A 19,367-nucleotide genomic window follows, 5' to 3' on the forward strand; every position below is an offset into this window, starting at 1 on the left:
GAATTTTTTTCTATGGTGGCATAATCCATGATTGTTATCTGTTGTGGCCAACGAAGTTCTTTTTTGCCCTACTTTTATGCCAATATCCAATTGATTACGGGGCAAACTTGCATGCATGGATTTTACTGGGTGGTCCAATCCCAAGTTGTCCCGCATGTACAGTTGCCGTGCAGGTGGGACAAGATCAGTGATTTATTTTTCAGGCCCATGCATGCCGGTTGTATGGAGGCGCTGTGTGACTTACAAACCCCAATCTGTTTTTATGGGTCTACCACACCTACAACAGTTCGCCATTTTAATATTCCATTTGGAATAGTTAGCTTACAACCTTGGGCAGCTTTCCGAGCAATCCCTTATTGTTTCACTAGCTATGTACTATCCATTCTACCTGGACTGAAATCTTTACAGCTATCGTGTGTAATGCCAATAGCTTTAGGCATTTTTTTTCTTCTCTCCCAATTAGTCTTCATGAGCTATGGATGGCATAAAAATCCATCAAACACGCAAGTAATGGCATATATTGCACCTGCTTTCCTTTTTTCTTTTCTTTTTTTCTCTGTTCCTATGATAAAGGCAAGCAGGTGTGTGTGTGTGTGTGTGTGTAAAGTAGGTTCACTTAGGACATCAATTAAAAAGTTATGGCCTAAGAATTCGGCAGACCAGGTACTAGAACGAGCCACAAGGAACCAGTTAGATGGGTTGCCACTGTTTCCTCACTAGCATGGACCTGCAAAGTCCCCTTTCCCTTCTCTCTACCATGCACCTGCGTCCAGAATCACCTGCGTCCGGTCCTGTCCATCATTTGAACCTTACAATACCTATGGTTTTCATCCCATCCCCATTGTTTGCTGTGGTTTGGCCCACCCAAGTTGTGGATCTAGAGGATAGAACCTAGTAGAACGTGGACTTTACAAACGCTGAATGGCGGATCACAAGCTTGACTGAAGCTGGTGTAGCAGAGGGTTATGGTACCCTTTTCCTGGCAAAAGCATCGCAAGGGCCCACAGTTTGGATGGCCCGTCTTTTAAGCCACGTGTACCAAACTCAGTTGCCATATGGAATGGCCCTTCTCTAATTCGGAGAACAGTCAGATAGAAAATTAGAAGCCACCATTTCCAATCAATTTAAAAATAAAAAATAAAAAAATCAGATCCCTCCAAACAGTACATATAACCCAAGTCTACAGTAGTTTTAATAGTTGTTGTTTATTTATCTACACATCGATGGATTAGGTGGAGAGAAGAGAACAGCACCCGTCAGATAACGTGGCCTCTGCAACTGAAAGGCGGACGTTAGAAAGTGAGCCCCTGAGGAAGCTGCTTCCGCACTTGCACTTCTGGCTGGCAAAATCCACAGCTTCTCTGCTTGCTGGTTGGAGAGTTTCTAATGGCAATGATCTACTTTCACGTGCCGGCGGCCTAAACACCAAAAGAAATAGATACATAAATAAAAAGAAAAAACAAGAGGAAGAAAATTTAACTGCAATTCAGCAACCCCAGACCAGATCGTCCAAAATCGGGTCCCAACTTTAAATTAAGCAACCTGAAATCCACACTGATCGGATGACCCAAACATCATCTTGCCTCTGCTGTGGATTGAGCGTGGACTGAAATTCACACTGCCCAACTTTAAATCAACCAACCTGAAACCCCGCATTTTCCCATATAACACCTTCCATTTTCTATCGTTTACTTTTTGGACGGAAAATAACCGTGGGTGGTTATTTATTTTTATTTTTTGTCACGCCTCAAAATCCAGGTACTCAGAGTGGGGCTACTCAATACACAAATTCCAAGCACATGAACTAAATTGAATTTCATTACTGCACACATGTATTCATTTGATTTCACAAAACCATTCACAACCAAATTAAAAGGAAAATAACTATTAAACTCAAATCTAAATGGATGAATCAACATGTTATATACCATCCACTACTTAAACGACTACACCTTAAACTATCTATCCTATTACATCAATCAAATGAGAATTAATAATAGAGGTCCACTTGTTCAAAATAATCCAACTCAACAACTATAACATTAATTAAGCGGGGTGAGCATAACAAGCCCAGTAAAATCATATCCTATCTAATATCTAAAAAAACTTGAGTTGTTGAAACTCATAATTAAGGAAATATTTTTTCCTTAATTACCTTATGAATTTAATTAAATTCTTTTTTTTAGTCTATCTTAATTTAAATCTAATTCCGGATTCAAGTATTCAAGATTTTTGAAATCTATATACGCTATACATTTGAATCCTAATAGAATAATTTAGATTAACAAATTTGAAGTTCTTAAATGCCAAGTTGAATTAAAGACTTTCATTAAACCTATGTACATGAATGCAGCAGGGCCTTCTGATGGTCGATCCATACTGTTGGTTGAAAGGGGGGGCCCACAAACCCACATTCTGACAACCTTTCTGATGTCTGTGGTGCCCTCCGATCAAACCAATGGCCTGGATCAGCCACCCAATGGCCCCACCACATTCAACAAAAATAAATAAACATTCAACACATCATTGCACGACACCACCCCACCCCCAAATTCCTCTCCCTTCTTTGTTCGGCAACAGTGGGTCTCAAAACCCACCACCAAAGTGAGCCTAGGGTCCTGATTTGAGCTATCCATTCGATGGGACCCGCAGGTCCAGTCCTATATATATATATATATATATATATATATATATATATATGGGGGGGGGGGGAACCCCAATTTCCTCTCCTGCATCTCCAATTCCGCACTTAACCTCATCCTGACTGCCCATCTTGTCGAACCACGATTTATTTATAAAAAATTTTAAAAAAATAAAAATCAGTGACGTGCAATACCACAAAGGTCAACGAGTCGGATCTCTATATTCTTATAAATTTATTTTAAAAAAACAAACTGAGTTTCGAAGAAAACAAGAGAGAAAGGGGGGGGGGGGGTGGAGAGAGGGCTTGTGTTCGGGTCAAGTCCAATTGAATTCAGATCATCCAAACACAGTAGAGGTTGGTGATCCCATTCACAATCCCTGAAATTTCAGAATTGTTATTTTTTTTATTTTAAAATCTGGAATTTAAATAATAATAATAATAATAATAAAAATCTGTTGGATTTTAGTTTTTGTTTCTAAGTTTTGGATTAGATTAACTTAATTTAGCTTAGAATCTGGTAATGATATGAATTATTTTTATTTATTTCCAGTTAGTATTTAATTTGTCAATGAAATCTGATATGGTTATACTTTCAAAATTAACTAAATTATATTTCCAGTTAGTCTTAAATCCAATGTTTTATATCTGGTTCGTTTATATTTTATATATTAGAATAAATATTATAATATAAATTATCGTAGTTAATTTTGAATTTTAAATCAATTAAATTATCGTAGTTAAATTTAAATTTTAAATCAATTAAACTTTTGACTATTTAATAATAATGATAATTAAATTCTGATTATTTAATACTAACAACTGAATTTAAATAGATTCTACATCTATCTGAATTTAAATTTAGATAGATTATAATATAAACAACATAAAATATATCTGAATTTATATTTCGATTTAATTTTAGATTAAAAAAATAGAATGCTTAATAATAATAAATTTAGATTTAGATTTTATGCAATAATAATTTAAATGTTAAGTCTGATTATTAATCAAATTTCGAATTAGAAATTTGAGTACATCTCTTATTTTGTTTAATTGACACATAAGATAAATCCATGTGTGTTTTTTTATTATTCTAATTAATATATGTTAGCGAAATAAAATAAATTTTGAAATTTAAAAATTGAACTTACATAAAACAAATCACTAAGTTATGAAATCCAGTAATTATATAAAATATTAAGTTATTATAGATGTTAGGTTGAAATTTTATTTTTTTAAAAAAAGAAGAAGATAAATTAGATTTTTTAATTCGAATTAATTCATGTAAATAGGTTTAATGGCTTAAGCGTTTAATTCATGTAATGTAGATTTGTTAATCTAAATTATTTTATTAAGATTCAAAAGTAAAACGCATATAGATTTAAAAAATCTTGAATACTTAATCTAAAATTATATTTAAATTAAAATAAACTAAAAATAATAATAATAGACTTGTAAGGTAATTTGATTAAATTTAAAATTTAGGAATTATGGAATTAACACTAACTTTGTTAAAATTAGAATCCGAATTTTATTCAGACATACATCAGATGTACAACTTGAGCAGTAGTCTGACCAGCTAACGTATGAATGATTCCCTCATCACGAAGTACTAGTGCGTGAGTGTTAATGCAACGTGTCCATCCACTGTGTATGGTGTAGTAAGAAATGATGGATATTTATTTATTTATTGTTGTGAATTCATAAAAAAGCATGTCCATTTATAGCATCTTTACAATTCCAGTCTCCGATTTTATGATTTGTATGCTTATTTAAAAAATATTTCCTTGATTATGAGTTTCAACAACTCTAGAAATTCCATGTGTTGGGTAGGATATGATCCCACTGGCTTGTTATGCTTACCTCGCTTAATTTTACAGTCATTGAGTTGGATAACTTTGAACAAGTAAGCCTCTGTTATTAGTTCTCATTTGATCATTAGGGATTTAGTTTTAAAATTTTTAGCTTTAATATAATAAGACAAATAGGTTAAGGTGTAGTTGTTTAAGTAGTGGATGATATGACATGATGATTAATCTACTCAAAAGTATAACTTGAGCAGTAGTCTAATCAACTAACGTGGGTCTATCACCACAAGGTACCACTGCATGGGTGTTAATGCAACGTAGCCATCCACTGTGTACAGTGTAATAAGAAATGATGGATGTTTATTTTGTTGTTATTGTGAATTTCATAAAAAGCATGTCTATTTATAACATCCTTACAATTCCAATATTTGATTTTGTAATCCACTATGCTTATTCAAAAAATTATTTCCTAAATTATGAGTTTTCAACTCTAGAAATTTCAGATATTGTATAGGGAATGATCCCATTGGGCTTGTTATGCGCACCCCGGCCTCTATTATTAGTTTTCATTTTGTTATTAGGGTTTTAATTTGAAATTTAGTTTTTATGTAATAAGACAGATAATTTAACGTGTAGTCATTTAAATAGTAGATTGTATGACATGACGATTTATCTATTTAGATTTGAATTTAATAGTAAGTTTCCTTTTAATTTGGTTGTGAATGGTTTTATGAGATCAAATGAATACATGTGCAGTAATGGAAGTTATTAATTTAGCTCATGTGCTTGGAATTTGGTTATTAAGTAGTCCTACCCAGATTTCAAGGCATGAAATGTTGGGTCTTATAGTAGTAGTGCCATACCCGAGCTAATTAGGTTTTGGGACATGTAAGAACAGTTACGTAGTCAAGAAGATTAGATCACACACACGCCACTTCATCATGTGTATGGTGTGTAAACGGGTTCTCTTGCACCTATATGACTTTAAAAGGAAAAAAAAAAACTCATTTCATTTGCTTGAATTATGTGTGTAGAGAGAAAGAGAGAGATTTTCGCATAGGAACCGGTTCTCATGACCCTCTAAAAACTCACCTCATGAAACCCCCAAGGCCCAAAAGTTAGCCTGATCCAAAAATCATGTGGCCCGTAGAAAAGTGAGAAGGAATTCCCACCCAGCCACTCTCTCTCAAGAACAGACATCCAAATTTATGGAGTGGAAGTAAATGGTTAAGCTTCCAATCAACAACGAACAAATAAATGGGTATGAACCTCTGCTGGGTGGATCATTGACCAAAATTCACACTGACCACTACCGGTGGGAATCCAATTGGCAAGCCGCTCCCCCTTCCCCTACTTCTAATGGGGCACTGATCCAGAATTCGCATTACTCAGATGATCGTAACCATCCAACCATTGGCAATAGAATGGATATCTAAAACAGAAGATGCCAATCATCGAAATTAAACAGTTGGAATCAGATGGTTAAGATCATCAATCAGTGTGATTTACTGTAGGTGCTCTCCATCCACATCAGTGACTGTTTGGTCGAGTGAAATATGCATGACAGCAGACATGCATGGTGGCAGGGGTAATCAGACCAATCTAGGAAAAAGAGAACCTTAGATGTAGAGGACCCGTGTAGCCGGTGCTTCTCCGGTTCACATGGTGCTTCCTCTCACTACTGCTCCCTCGGGCAGATTTTCCCTTGTGCCTGTGCCTGTAGTCTTTCTTCTTGCCCCTGGAGTGTTGCTGGTGACTCTTCACTGTGTGCGAAAGGGACGTTTCTGGAGGGTCATACACATCAGGTGCCCATGTGACATTGAGCCTCACCTTCCAGGGTGTGCCCTGCTGCTTGCGGCCGCCTTTCATGGCAGAGATGAGCTTCAATGGCTGGCAATTCAAGAGACTAACAAAGTCAGTACTGACATTTGGACAAACAGATGCATCAGAAATCACATCATTCGGCCTCATATTTTCTAAAAAGCGCAAATTACATATAGAGAACCCCACATGTACTTAACACCCATTGTCATGTCTGATACTAAAACTGTATCCCTCATTCATCGTGGATTTAACGTGCATGGAGGAAGAAAAGTATGCATGTATTTTCACAGTGGGCTCCACCTGATGAGTTTCCTTTACATCACACAGGTGTCAAACATTGGCACATGTTTCATGAATCGCCTAAGCATTCGTCAACGGTACCTCTCAATAGTTTCTGTAATAATGCATAACAACCAAAAGAAATTTCTTTTCCATAATACAAAGAATTTGCTTTAAGTGCAAGGGTGCTAAGAACAGTATGGGCACAAGGCTATGCAAGCACAACCGAAGGGTGTTAGGCAACTGATAATACCTTATAAGATTAAAACTGTATATACAATCAAGATAGATAAAGAGGCAAACCAGATAAAGTAAGGGAAGCAAGCAAAAACTAGTGTACCTTACAACACCAATAAGTGCAGGGAAATAAAAAGCCAGAAGCAAATGACTACCAAGTAATCATGTTGAAAAAGAAAACAGGTTACTATCAGAAATTATCAAAACACCTTGCACAAGAAATTGGGGCTCCAGATGTTGTCAAAATCATAATCTTATCAGAAATCACAATTGGAGTTGAATCATGTCAAATCGCAAATCGTATAGTAAATCATAAGATTCCTTATAATTTTTTTTAAAAGGAAAATATAAATAAATCGGGAAAAAATTTTAAGCACTTATCAATCACCATCCTTTTGCCATCAATATGCACTAAGTAATAGCATGTCATGATAGTGTTAAAGGATCTCTATCTTTATTTTTTTGTCTTTCGAGAAATTTCCCTTAAAAAACATAGAGGGATCCTTTAATAATTTATGTTCTTGTTATCTTTCTTGAATGTAGAATCACGTTGGAAAAGCAGCATTTGATTTTGCAGACCAACAAAGAAAGGTATTTTGATTTCTAACCATAATTCCACAATACATATGAGTCTACATGATCATAACCATCCATAAAAACATTCCAGATAAGTCATACATCAATTTGGTGTTTTGACAGGTAAGAAATCATAAAAAAGCTCCATGATTTAATGTTAAAGAAAATATACACCATTTAATCTCTTATAAAGAACAAATAAAATGATTTACCTTTTCTAAACTATTATTAAAGGCCCCACCAATTTAAAGCCATAAAATAAAAGCCGAGTGAAGCTTTAAAATAGAAGAGAATAAGTATAATTTGAATCAGAGAACCGTGAGATTCATGTGAAAATGGATTCGAGGTGGGATTGAAATCTTTTTGCTTGAATCGGAAATCATAGGATTTTGACAACACTGATTCCCCGCCATTTTACTCAAGCTATCAGAATCGTATGATCTATAGAAAACATCCCATTGAGGTTGTGCAACTAGACTGGCGACTGACACACCTAATCAGATTGCCACACCCACCCAAAATGTTACTACCAAGTCCAATAATCTCACCCATCCCTCAGATGGGCCCCATTGTGAATGGGAAGAAATTATCAAGAATTCCCCACCATTTTTGCTCACGCTATCACGGTCAATGATCATTTGAAAAAAAATATCATTGGTTTGGAAATACTAAGGGCGTGTTTGGTCCGTGGAATTAAATGGTATTGAATTGTATTAGATGGGATTAACATCGTTATTGCACAATGATTGCATGTCTGGAAATAGCATGGTATTTTAGTCATCCAATCCCATGTTTGGGATAAAATTCTTGCTATGGGAAAACACTGGATTAAGAAAAATCCAGTTTGGTGGACCATGGAATTGAAATCAATGGACCAAATTCACAACGAATGTCATTCACTTGTACACATATATAACCAGAATGTTACGTGTGACGGTGTATATGGATGGATAGTATAGATAAACGCATGCATCAATGTGGACCCCACATGTATAGTGAATTTCAAAATCCACGGAAATCCTGCATGGGACCAAATGCAGTTCCATCCCATCTAATCCCAACCTTTCCCATCCTCCCCAAATGCTGGATGGAATTTGCATTGGACCAAATGCAATTCTATCCCACCTAATCCCATCTAATACCCTGTGCCAAATGCCCCCTAAAGCACCACAGTAAATGCGCGATAGTGTGGACTGTCATTTATCTTCTCAGCCGCCCCTGGAAGGCCACTAACAGTTAGTATCATTCAATTTGTGTGATTTGTGGACTAAACTGTGGTGGGGACTGCCGGATGAATGGTGGTTTGGATAACCCAACTGAGCAGCCATACTTACTAAGGGTTATGGGTACCTAAACATGATTTGAACAGGCAACAACAATACATGTTTCTTCTTTTAGTATGATTTAACTAGCAGTTTTGCAAGTGGTCAAAACTTTCTCAAGGGTGGAATGATGTGAGGATCTTCAGCACGGGGATTGCAGCTGGTTTTCAATTTGTATGAGTCAGGTCAACAGGCACATGGCACAATTGACTCAAGACACCAGCCTCTAGGCCCAAATGTGGATGAACAATGTCCCAAGGAGCTCCTTTAAGAGACAACCATGCCCTTTCACTTTGCAGCATTCAGACAGATGCTTTCTTTAAAATGAAAAAGGAAAGAGAGAGAGAGAGAGAGAGAGAGAGAGAGAGAGAGAGAGTGCACTCAGACAGATGCCAAGAAGCAAAACACAACATTGGTGATGCAGCAGAAAATAAAAAGATAACTAGACTGAGGCACTCTACCAATCGAATGGCACTACACTAACGGGTTTTTTTCTTTTTCCAGAGGATGCATTGCAACAACAGTTCTAATGGCATCTCACCAAAAGATTAATAATTTCAATCACAGGGAAATAAATAAATAAACACTACATTCTCAATTCAAAGCATTAATCAAATACTTTCTTATATGCCCCTTTAAGTCTTTCTATACCCCAAAATACAATTTTTTTAAAGGCTCAAAAATATAGATAGAGATCTAATCTTACACACATTTCGACTTTGCTATTTTAGACTACCTATGACATGATGAAATAGGCTTTTCGATGAGCTGGTAGACACGTTGTAGTGTGTGTGAGTGACATAATTCTACGGCCCAACAAAAAAATGATACAATATAGCATTGCATATCAATATCATTGCCATATCAGCTCATATTGGTCAGAAAATAGGAAATTTGTGATATCCAAGAATCTATAAATTTTTGTGTTTTAATCATGCATTCAATAGTGTATCAGACTGTTCTTTGGTAAGAATGTTGTCCCGACGGGTTGACCTACTGTAAGGTATGGAGTTGCATTGTCAGAATTATTTTTTTTAAGCAAAAATATTATAAAACTAGGAAAAATGAGATATCAAAGAATCTATCTTTTTTCCTGTGTTTTAACCGTTCATTCAATGGTGTATCGGACCATTCTTTGGTAAGAATGTTGTCTCGACAGGTTGACCTACTGTAAGGTGTGGAGTTGATTTTATTTTTATTTTTTGTATAAATTGTTAATATATGTTAGAAATCGATATCATATATTGTTAACATGATTATCTACCAACTATTGGACTAATAATTATCAAGTATCAACTATGAAGTATGAATTAAGAAACTAAACACATTTAAAACAATAATATTTAACTTTAATAGAGTATAAAAATTAAAAACAACAAAAAATAAGAAAAATAATTGGTAGATCAGATCTATCATTCATAGTATTTCAGATCTATCATTCATAGCATTTCCCTAAAATTATTTTAGAAAACAAAATTCAGAAAATGTCTTAAAACAGGAAAAAAAAAAAGTTGAAAAATATGAATTTAATCAAACCATGCCCAAAATTTGTAGATCTATTGTTTAAAACATTAATCACGCATTACTCTTTCAAAAAAAAACTTTTTTTTAAAAAAAAAAAAAAAACATTAATCATGCATCATTACTTCATTACAAGTTGCGTTGGGAAAAAAAAAATCTTAAAAATCCAACTTTGTTTTCGATTTTCCCCCAAAATCTAATCCCAGGCTTCAATTCTTTGATTTCAATATAAAAACCCCTAAATTCATCTGTTGAAGCAATTTAAAGGAAAATAGAACAGAGGAAGGAAAGAGAGATCGAAAGAGGAGAAAACATACTCATTTTTGCAGCCTTTTATACCGATATCGGTCTGGTACAAAATCTCGGTGCCAATACAGGCCGATATTTACAGATACAGGGCAGAAAAATCGTGTTAGGGCAATACAACCCTGTATCGCATATTGTATCCAGCCGATACAAATATGAAACGGCTGTATCTGCTGATACGATACCCTGATCAAAACTATGGAGAGTGATCCAGGGTTCAATTCTTGGTAGTGTTATCTTTCAGAAAAATAATGAAATGGGCTATTATTGACATATAAACCCCTGCTTAAAAGGCAGGAATATATTTGGGTATAGGCCAAAAGGCAGGTGTTTACATGTTAGAAGCCCCAATGAAATCACTAAAAATTTGACACAAACTTTTCCTAAAACAAGAAACTAGACTACTACTCAGATGATTCCAAGTCTAAAAGGGAAATATGATACCAAATGAAACTCCAAATCAGGAGATTCCTTGAACATGTCCTTAAGCTCAAGCCACGTGTGTTCCATCAAGGCCACCCATTAGTAGACCAAAAAAACAAACAATCAACCACTGAATCAGGCCCCATATATCAAGCTTATTAATCTGGACACTTGAAATGGTCCAGAGTAGCAATCTCTAGACTTAAATAGTCCAGATCCTTAATCTGGACTCTGGACAGTCAAATCAGTCAGATAAAGCTATTCTTTAGGGCATGATATGCCTTCTGATGGCCTGATTTCTAATTGAAGAGCTGGTGTGGCCTAGATGCATCCTTTGATTACTTCTGTGGCCCTACCCCCTAGATGCATCAAATCACCCATTTCCAACCGACAAAAGGCTAATACTAGTGGCCAGAATTGTTCAACCTGGGAGATTTTGTGGTTGGCTTATCCATGATGAGTCCCATGAGACCAATGTTATTGATCACTGCTATTTGTCAAACTAATAACGCGTATGTTAGTCATATTCTCCATTGAAGGATCTACAATTCCTTAAAGGCTCAACTGAAAGAGAATCATGTCTACACCCAACAAGTATATACGACTGTGTCATAACTACAACCATGGATGGGTTACAGGAAACTTACTGGCATAGACATGGAGCGAGTGCAGGTAGGGTCCTCAGGTTTCAGAGAGCTTTGACCATGTTGTTCCATGTTTGGTAACTCTTCTTTCCCATCTAGAGTCACGGGAGATGACAGCTTCTCCTCCAAGGATGGGAATGCTGCGAATTTGCTCAAGCTTTTTTGTGTCTTTGCAACAGAAGCACTAGCTTTATGTATTTCCAACTCTGGGCACATCTTGTGCTTCTCCGGACGCCAAATCTCATCATCATTTGAAGTTGGGACATGGACATCTGCCCCTGTAGGAACATCTTGTACGTGTAGGATGTCATGAAGGGTGGTCCCAAGGCCTACCATCAAACTGTCTTCTATGGTAATGGATGTACCTTCTGTATCCTCCAGAGACATTGCCATGGCAGTCTCTCCCATACTGCTACCAGTAACTTTCTCATGCTTTATGCACAACTTCCCTACGTCACAGCAAGGACCATTCACATTCGACTTGAAGCCAATATCTTCAGAAATTACATTAACAAAAGCTGTGGAAGCCTCCATTAATATTACCAGGTGATGGAGTAAAACACTGCAAAAGCACTCAGCATTAGAAAAATGAGCTCCAACTGATAAGCCATTGGATTGGAAAAAAATTAAGATACATCTGATGAGACACTAAGTTGACCAAAATTAGTAAAATGTTCTTATAGATTTTATTTTCTTTTTTAAAAGGAAAATATTTAATAACTAAAAGACATTCGTGTTAAGGTAATCACCATGCCTAGATATGTCGTCCTGCTAAGCGCAAGAATATACAAGCAGACATAACTTTTCTTTGGAAAGATAATGCACTTTATTAAACGCCAAAAGGGAATAAGCAGACAACTAAAATGGAAGAGAAATGAAAGCATGCTATGCACAAGAAAATAAAAGCGAGAATAATAACAAAAAATAGAACAGAAATGGAAGTGCATTTAAGACAGCTACCTAAACTATGAGCACCGCACTTCCCATTTCTCACTGAGGTGCATAAGCTTCTGCAGACTAATTGTACAAGAAAAGAAATGGGTGAGCGGCCAATAAATTGAATCACAACAAAACAGATTTGGGTTTTCGATTAGGCTTAAAATGCAAATTCAAAACTGCGTGCCATATGTAGCATTGGTTAAAAAGCAAATCAGATTGCCAAAAGTTCCTTGGAAGAGAAGCACCATCTTCCAGCCAAACAACGCTGCCCTTCATCAAGTGCGCTTGACAAAGACTAGTTTAAACATTTGGATTGCAGTCACACAGGAATACGTATGCTAAATTTGACCAAAAGAAACAGTCAACTCAAATCGGGCTGCACGGAGCTTACCAGATTCGAGAGCACTCCAGTAAAACAACTTAGGGCAAGACCACAACCACAACCACAACCATCAAAAGGAATATGCCATTATGGGTGCCTAAGTCTAACCAAAATCCTCATTTAAAAATTTTAAAAAATTAAAAAAATTATATAAATAAATAAATAAATAAAAGAGTCTAAGCAGAAATCAGTGTGTGCAAGGTACATTAAGTTAACAGTAACAAGATGCATATATGCATATTTCTCTTACAAATTGGAGTAAATCATCATGAATTTGTGCATATTGCATATAGGGATATTGTAGGCAATATTATAGTGACATGAATGTATAAAAAATCACTTATGCCTGTATGAAAGAATGCAACATTGAGCATGCCACTCAAGCATGGCCCATATGTGCTTGTGAACGCAGAAAGCATGCTTGATTGCATGCTTCATCATTTATAACTATGTTTCTACACTGTCTCTGCACCATATGATCTTTATGCACATCTATGTGCAAGTGCACTGCATGCACACATGTATCCTTATGTGCCCACAATTGCAAGTGTAATGCGTGAACCAACATGCAGAAAATGCATTGCGTTTATACATGTTCACCACACGTGTAGCCAGGACGTGCCTTTAAGCATATTTGCATTTGTATCTGCACATGGACAGTGAATGGGCAAGCAAAGACTCATGAACTTGGAGTGCTAGGAGGCATGCACAGTCTGCAACAAACCACTATTATGGACAGGAGAACCATACAAAACAAGATCATGCAATCCCTACAAGAACAAGATGGGGATTGCACGACGCATACTCCATTGCACCATTGAACATATTTCAGATGCTGGATAGATTGCGCATTCACATCACTGAGAATGCAACCAATGTGATATCAGCTTCATGCACACGCCCAATCAGCACCATTGGACCAAATTAACCAGATAAAGGAATTGATGATCTAGTATTCATGTAGTCAGATTATGTCATGCAACCACCAGCATAATAATGCATTTTACTTGTGACAGTACAGTGAGAAGGGAATAAACAAGTAATACCACGCGAAATGTACACTAAATAACCAGTCCACAATAGATTGGAAAACATCTACAATCTGTCCAAACAGACTAAGGGAGGATGGCAGTTGAGGTTTCAGCTTTCAAAAGAATGGGCATCTTGGCCAAATATGGAGCGACAAAAAATAGGAAATAAAAAAAGGATGACGTGAACTGCACCGTCTGATATATAAGCACATGTTAAATGTGAGGGGAGATCATATTTCTATAGCATAAGGAGAATGAAAGTGAGCAAAGCACAGCTTATGTACACCTGCTCCCAAAAATCAAAACATGCTTGTGCATCAGCAGCTGCATGATAGATTTTATTGATAGACACATTACATGGAAGTTGAAGTAATATTAAAAATCATCAAAAAAGAACTAATATCAGTGCGAATGGGTACATATAAAAATAAATGTAGGTGTAGTGATATGTGTACAGTCAACTACATGTATCACATATTTGTGGGCATGTATGTTGTGTGTAAAAATATTTAGCTCCATCAAGCATACAATACATCCTAAACAAAAATATCAAGAAACAATAAAAAGGTCATCTAAGGGCATGTTTGCATTCACCACTTGGCTTTCTTGTACCGTATTGCACTGAATTGCAAGTCACATCAGGAATTGGGTGGGTTTAGGTGGATCTGAATGGTGGAACAAGTGCCCGTTTGGATCGGTCTGAGTCACCCAGGTGAGCCCTATATGTAAATATTAAACCGGCATTTGGATTCTTCTACAACTTGTGGATGTTCAGTGCTTATGGAGGTATGGTGATCAAGCACCCACATTGGAGAGGGGGAAGGTGATCTACATGCCCCACCCTAATGTATGTGGTTAATCCATGTCATCAATATGTTTTCTATAATTATTTCAGGCCACAAGCCCAATAATGAGCCACAGATCCACTCGTGAAATTCGTTTAGTAAGACAATGACTTATTTTCAATGTTAAAATCTAGCAGTTTGGAAGCTCAAGTGGGCCTTATCGCACAGTTAGTGGAGAGGTAAAAATGGCGTTGACCGGATTTTTCAATGGGTTAGAAATACTCCACACTGTTTGCATGTGGACGGTCTTCCTTCTGGATGAAGGGATTGCTTGTGGTCCACAATTGTGTGTTCTAATGCAAGCAGATTTTGATGGTGGAAGTATCCGAATGCAGATCGACAAAAAACTACAGCCCACTCTTTACATCGGATCTGTCTGATTTTTAGATAAGTATAATAACATGCTACATATTAACAGAAATGGACGCTTCGGTCTAAGGACTTCAAACTCTGTAAATCACATACATCACAGTAGGCACAGTGCCTGTACTGGTGTGTACCATCTTCTGGTGTTATCCATTCACACATGCAAACCAGAAAATGGTGACTTGCATGCAAGGGCCCTCTGTGATGTTTGTGCCTTGAGTCCACGACGACTTTCCATGGCCTTCCGATCTTCTTTCCATGCATGGACATTGCCATGCTTGTCTCTAAGAAATGGGCGTGGTGACAGCTTCGTCTTCTCGGTGCACATACCGTAGAGGTAGTGGTGATATGTGCGGAATGTCTACCGTTGCCAGGTAGCCGATGCTCTTGACCAAATAAGGAAGAGCATTGAAAGAGAGAAAGAGAAGCTTTTGAATTAAGGGGGCTGTTGAAGGAGGCCTACCAATCTCCTGCGAACTGGACTGTAAATTGCTTACTTACGGTCCCATCCATTGACCGGCGCAGGTGGGCCTCATCGTGATGTGTATGTGAACTTCATGCCATACATCAGATGTGTCAGCCCACATTAGGCTGAGGGCCCAAAAATCATGCCCATCCGTGACTTAGGTGGGCCACACCAAGGAAAGCTGTTTGGAGGGTGAGTTTCGCCTGTACACTATTTCCAATCATGTGGTTTACAGGAATCACGGATGGAGCTGATGTTTCATTGCTAGGTTTAAAATTGGGTCACTCACATGCTTGTTGGAGTGGATCTTGAAATATATAATGGTAGGCCCACCTCACTAGAGGGCCTTTTACTTGTAATTTACACAGACTGTGCAGTGAAGTGGTCACCACACTTTACCATGGTATGAAGACTATGGGTCCGACCATGATGTATGTTTTTTATCCACATTGTCCATCCGTTTCTCTAGCTCATTTTAGGGGAGCCAAAAATTGAAGCATATCCAAAGCTCATGTGGACCCCACCACAAAAAACAGTTGTGGTAATGACATCCACCATTGAAGCCATCCTAAGGCCCACAATGATGTTTATTTGTCATCCAAGCTGTTCATAAGATCACAGACCTGGCTTAAGAGTAAACACAAATATCAGCTTGATTCATAACTTATGAGGCCCACAAGAAGTCTTCAACGGTAGGCATGAAATTCCCACAGTGTGGTCCACTTGAGCGTTGGATATGATTCAATTTTGGGCTCATACCCTAACATGAGGCGGAGAAATAGATGGACGGCATGGATAAAACACATACATCATGGTGGGTTCCTTCAAGTCTTCACATAAGGTAAAGTATGGCAGCTGCCTCACTCCACAGTCACCATCCACTTAAACGCTTTTTATGTAAAAAGGATTGATTGGTTGGATTGGTCCTACCATCTTTTATTTTCCAAATCCACTCCAACCATCAGGTGAGTAACTCAATTTGAAGCAGGTCCACCCTTGATTCACACAGATCACACAATTGGAAACATCATACAAACCACACTCACCTTCCAAACTGTTTTTCTTGGTGTGGCCCACCTGAATCAAGATAAGACTGATATTTGGCACCTGGGCCTAACGTGAGGTGGCACACCTAGTGGTTGGGGTGGATTTCACATAAACATTACAGTGGGGGCCACTGGAGCAGCCGACCGGCTTGGTTAGCAGGAGACTACCTCTCCTTGGAGGGGTGCAGCTTCACATCCTCCACATCCCACCAAAAGGACAGGAGGGTCTTTTTCTAATGAGGGTGAATCCACCCATATCTGAAAATCAGGTGCGTGTACAGGAAGCCGTAAACACACCAAGTCACCCACACGAGTTAAGAGGCAGGTAGTGAATTTGGGTACCACCGAATGCAAACGCTGTTTTGCATTGGTTATGGATTTACTACAATTCCAACACCGGTAAACACAGGCATCCAAACACGCCCTAAGGGTTTGTTAAGGGTCGTTCACATTGCCATGTCAGCTTGCATCTATCATATATTCATGTGTACATGTAAAAATAAATGTAGGTGCAAGGCATCCAAACACGCGCGCCTGTAAATTTTAGTTGTATTGAGAATACATATATCCTAAACAAAAATATCAAGAAACGGTAAAAACGTTACTTATGAGGGTTTGTTCAGGGTTGTTCGGATTGCCATGTAAGTTTGGATTGAGCAAATAGGACCAACACGTGAAGAACACAGGCAGGGACAGTTAACCACATTTTCCTTTGCTTGAAGACATGGGCTTTCTTGGTAACCACTTCCAAATTGAATGGGTTCTGACAGAACTTATTACATAAAACAAATCGTGCACTTGCCTTCTTTTTTTCTACCCTGAAAACGTGGATTGTTTTACCTGTCAAAGGTAACTACCAAAACCATAGTCAAGGCAAATGATGGTTGAATTTTAGCTTCAAGTGAAGGGTTTAGGTGGCAATGTGGAGAGGTTCTGACATTCATGAACAGATAAGACAATCGATATGACATTATGTATGCTTTCTGTATCAAATGTAGGCCAATGGCAGTCATGCCAGATACTTGCATTAAATGTCCCAAAGCATAGCATATTAGATAAACAGAATGCCTTAGTAGGATATGCAACTATACAAGCAGGGCTGTTACATAGAATTAACTAGAGAGATCCCTGACAAGGAGAATTCATCTGGTTTTAAGGTAGCTAAAAGTTTTGAGACTCATCAAGTGCCATCACTTGAGTCCCTGGCTCAGAAAAGGGTTCCATGGAATCATAATTCAATTGCAATGAGCTAACGCTTATTCCTTGTTCTTTTAGACATGTGTCCAGGGAAGTGAATTCCTTCATAGATACACTTGCTCAGTAAGGAACTTCAGGACGTTTGCTTGTATTTTCGAAATGATTGTTCATTAACTTAATGGATAATTGTATAGTTCTTTCCTTTTTAATAAACTGTGTTGCCAATAAAATAAAATAAACAAATAGATATGGAAAGAGAAAATCATTAAAGAAAAACAGTACCTTGTGCAACGGCAAGACAATCTCAATAGACCACCACAACCTCCACAAAAATCAGAATCAACCAAAAATGCAATCTGCTAGAAAGATTTATTCCAATCTCCAATCTCTCAGTCGCAAATTCTCGAACTTGATCAGATCCGGGAAGTATTGACAGGCAGAATAGACCACCACAACCTCCGCAGGAAAAAAAAAAAAACAGAATCCAAACAAAGAGGCAATCTGCTAGAAACACTTATTTCAATCTCGAGCTTGATCAGATCCAGGAAATATGAAATAATAATAATAATAATAAGACGCGGAATATCCAATCTCTCAACCTCGTATTCTCTTATCTCTCAATCAAATTCAGGATAAAAGAGATAAAGAACAGGAAGACCCTAGAACAACAAGAACGCCATTTTAAACGTAATGTCAACTCAAATTACCACGCCGATTCCATTTTTCCAGCTGTTTCAAACGATGCGAGCCAGATCCGCCATGAAAAGGCGTGGTCAACAAGATCACCATCGCACAGCAGAGGAATGCTCCGAGCACCGAAGACATCGTCGATGCTCTCAAAACCCTACAAAACCCTAATCAAACGCCTCTGGACGAATGACAACAAGCAAATAAACCCTAATTGAGGAAAAAGAGATGCAATTGGCCAGAACTTCGACGCAAATCAACCCATCGGAGGCCTGACCGCAGAGACCGGGAGGATAGGAGTCGAGATCGAAGAGATCTAAGAGCGGAGGGTTTCAGATTTCAAAGACGAGATCGAAAATATCTCTGGGTTTTGGTTGGATTTTTTCTGCTCGGAAAACAGAAGATGCAGAAAGATGAGAAACAGCTACCTTTGGGGACCAAAAAGGGTTGAGTTAGGGTTTATATAGAGGTGCGACCTACAACAGTAACGCGGATTGCGTACTGAGTTACACGGTAAGCTATGGTGTTCTGAGTAAACTCCGTGGGGCCCACTGTGACATCTGTGACTTATCCACGCCGTCCATCCATTTTTTCAGATAATTTTAATATATTAATCCAAAATCGAAGCATATAAAAATATCAAATGAATGCCTACGATTGAAAACTTCTTAAGGGCCACAGTAGTTTTGGATCAAGCTGATATTTGTATAGTCCTTTCATCCATGTCTTTGTAAGCTCATGTGAGCTCATGAATAGGTTGGATGACAGATAAAAGGGAATGTTTCAACGGTTGAGATCGTTATCCGTACTCTTTCACGGGGTGT

General features: G+C 37.7%; 1 protein-coding gene across 1 annotated transcript; it reads right to left on the reverse strand.

Annotated features, from left to right (window-relative positions):
• Positions 1–1,134: 1,134 nt before the first annotated feature.
• LOC131243632 (uncharacterized) lies at positions 1,135–18,185 on the reverse strand. Its single transcript, XM_058243124.1, has 5 exons — positions 18,139–18,185; positions 12,545–12,594; positions 11,588–12,183; positions 6,071–6,342; positions 1,135–1,418 (listed from the first exon to the last, which is right to left on the reverse strand). Exons 3-5 carry the CDS (start codon positions 12,116–12,118, stop codon positions 1,229–1,231), a joined length of 993 nt encoding a protein of 330 aa, XP_058099107.1. The 5' UTR covers positions 12,119–12,183; positions 12,545–12,594; positions 18,139–18,185; the 3' UTR covers positions 1,135–1,228.
• Between the last annotated feature and the right edge of the window lie 1,182 nt (positions 18,186–19,367).

The sequence above is a fragment of the Magnolia sinica genome, chromosome 4 (assembly GCF_029962835.1).
Source record: "Magnolia sinica isolate HGM2019 chromosome 4, MsV1, whole genome shotgun sequence".
NCBI classification, from domain to species: Eukaryota; Viridiplantae; Streptophyta; class Magnoliopsida; order Magnoliales; family Magnoliaceae; genus Magnolia; species Magnolia sinica.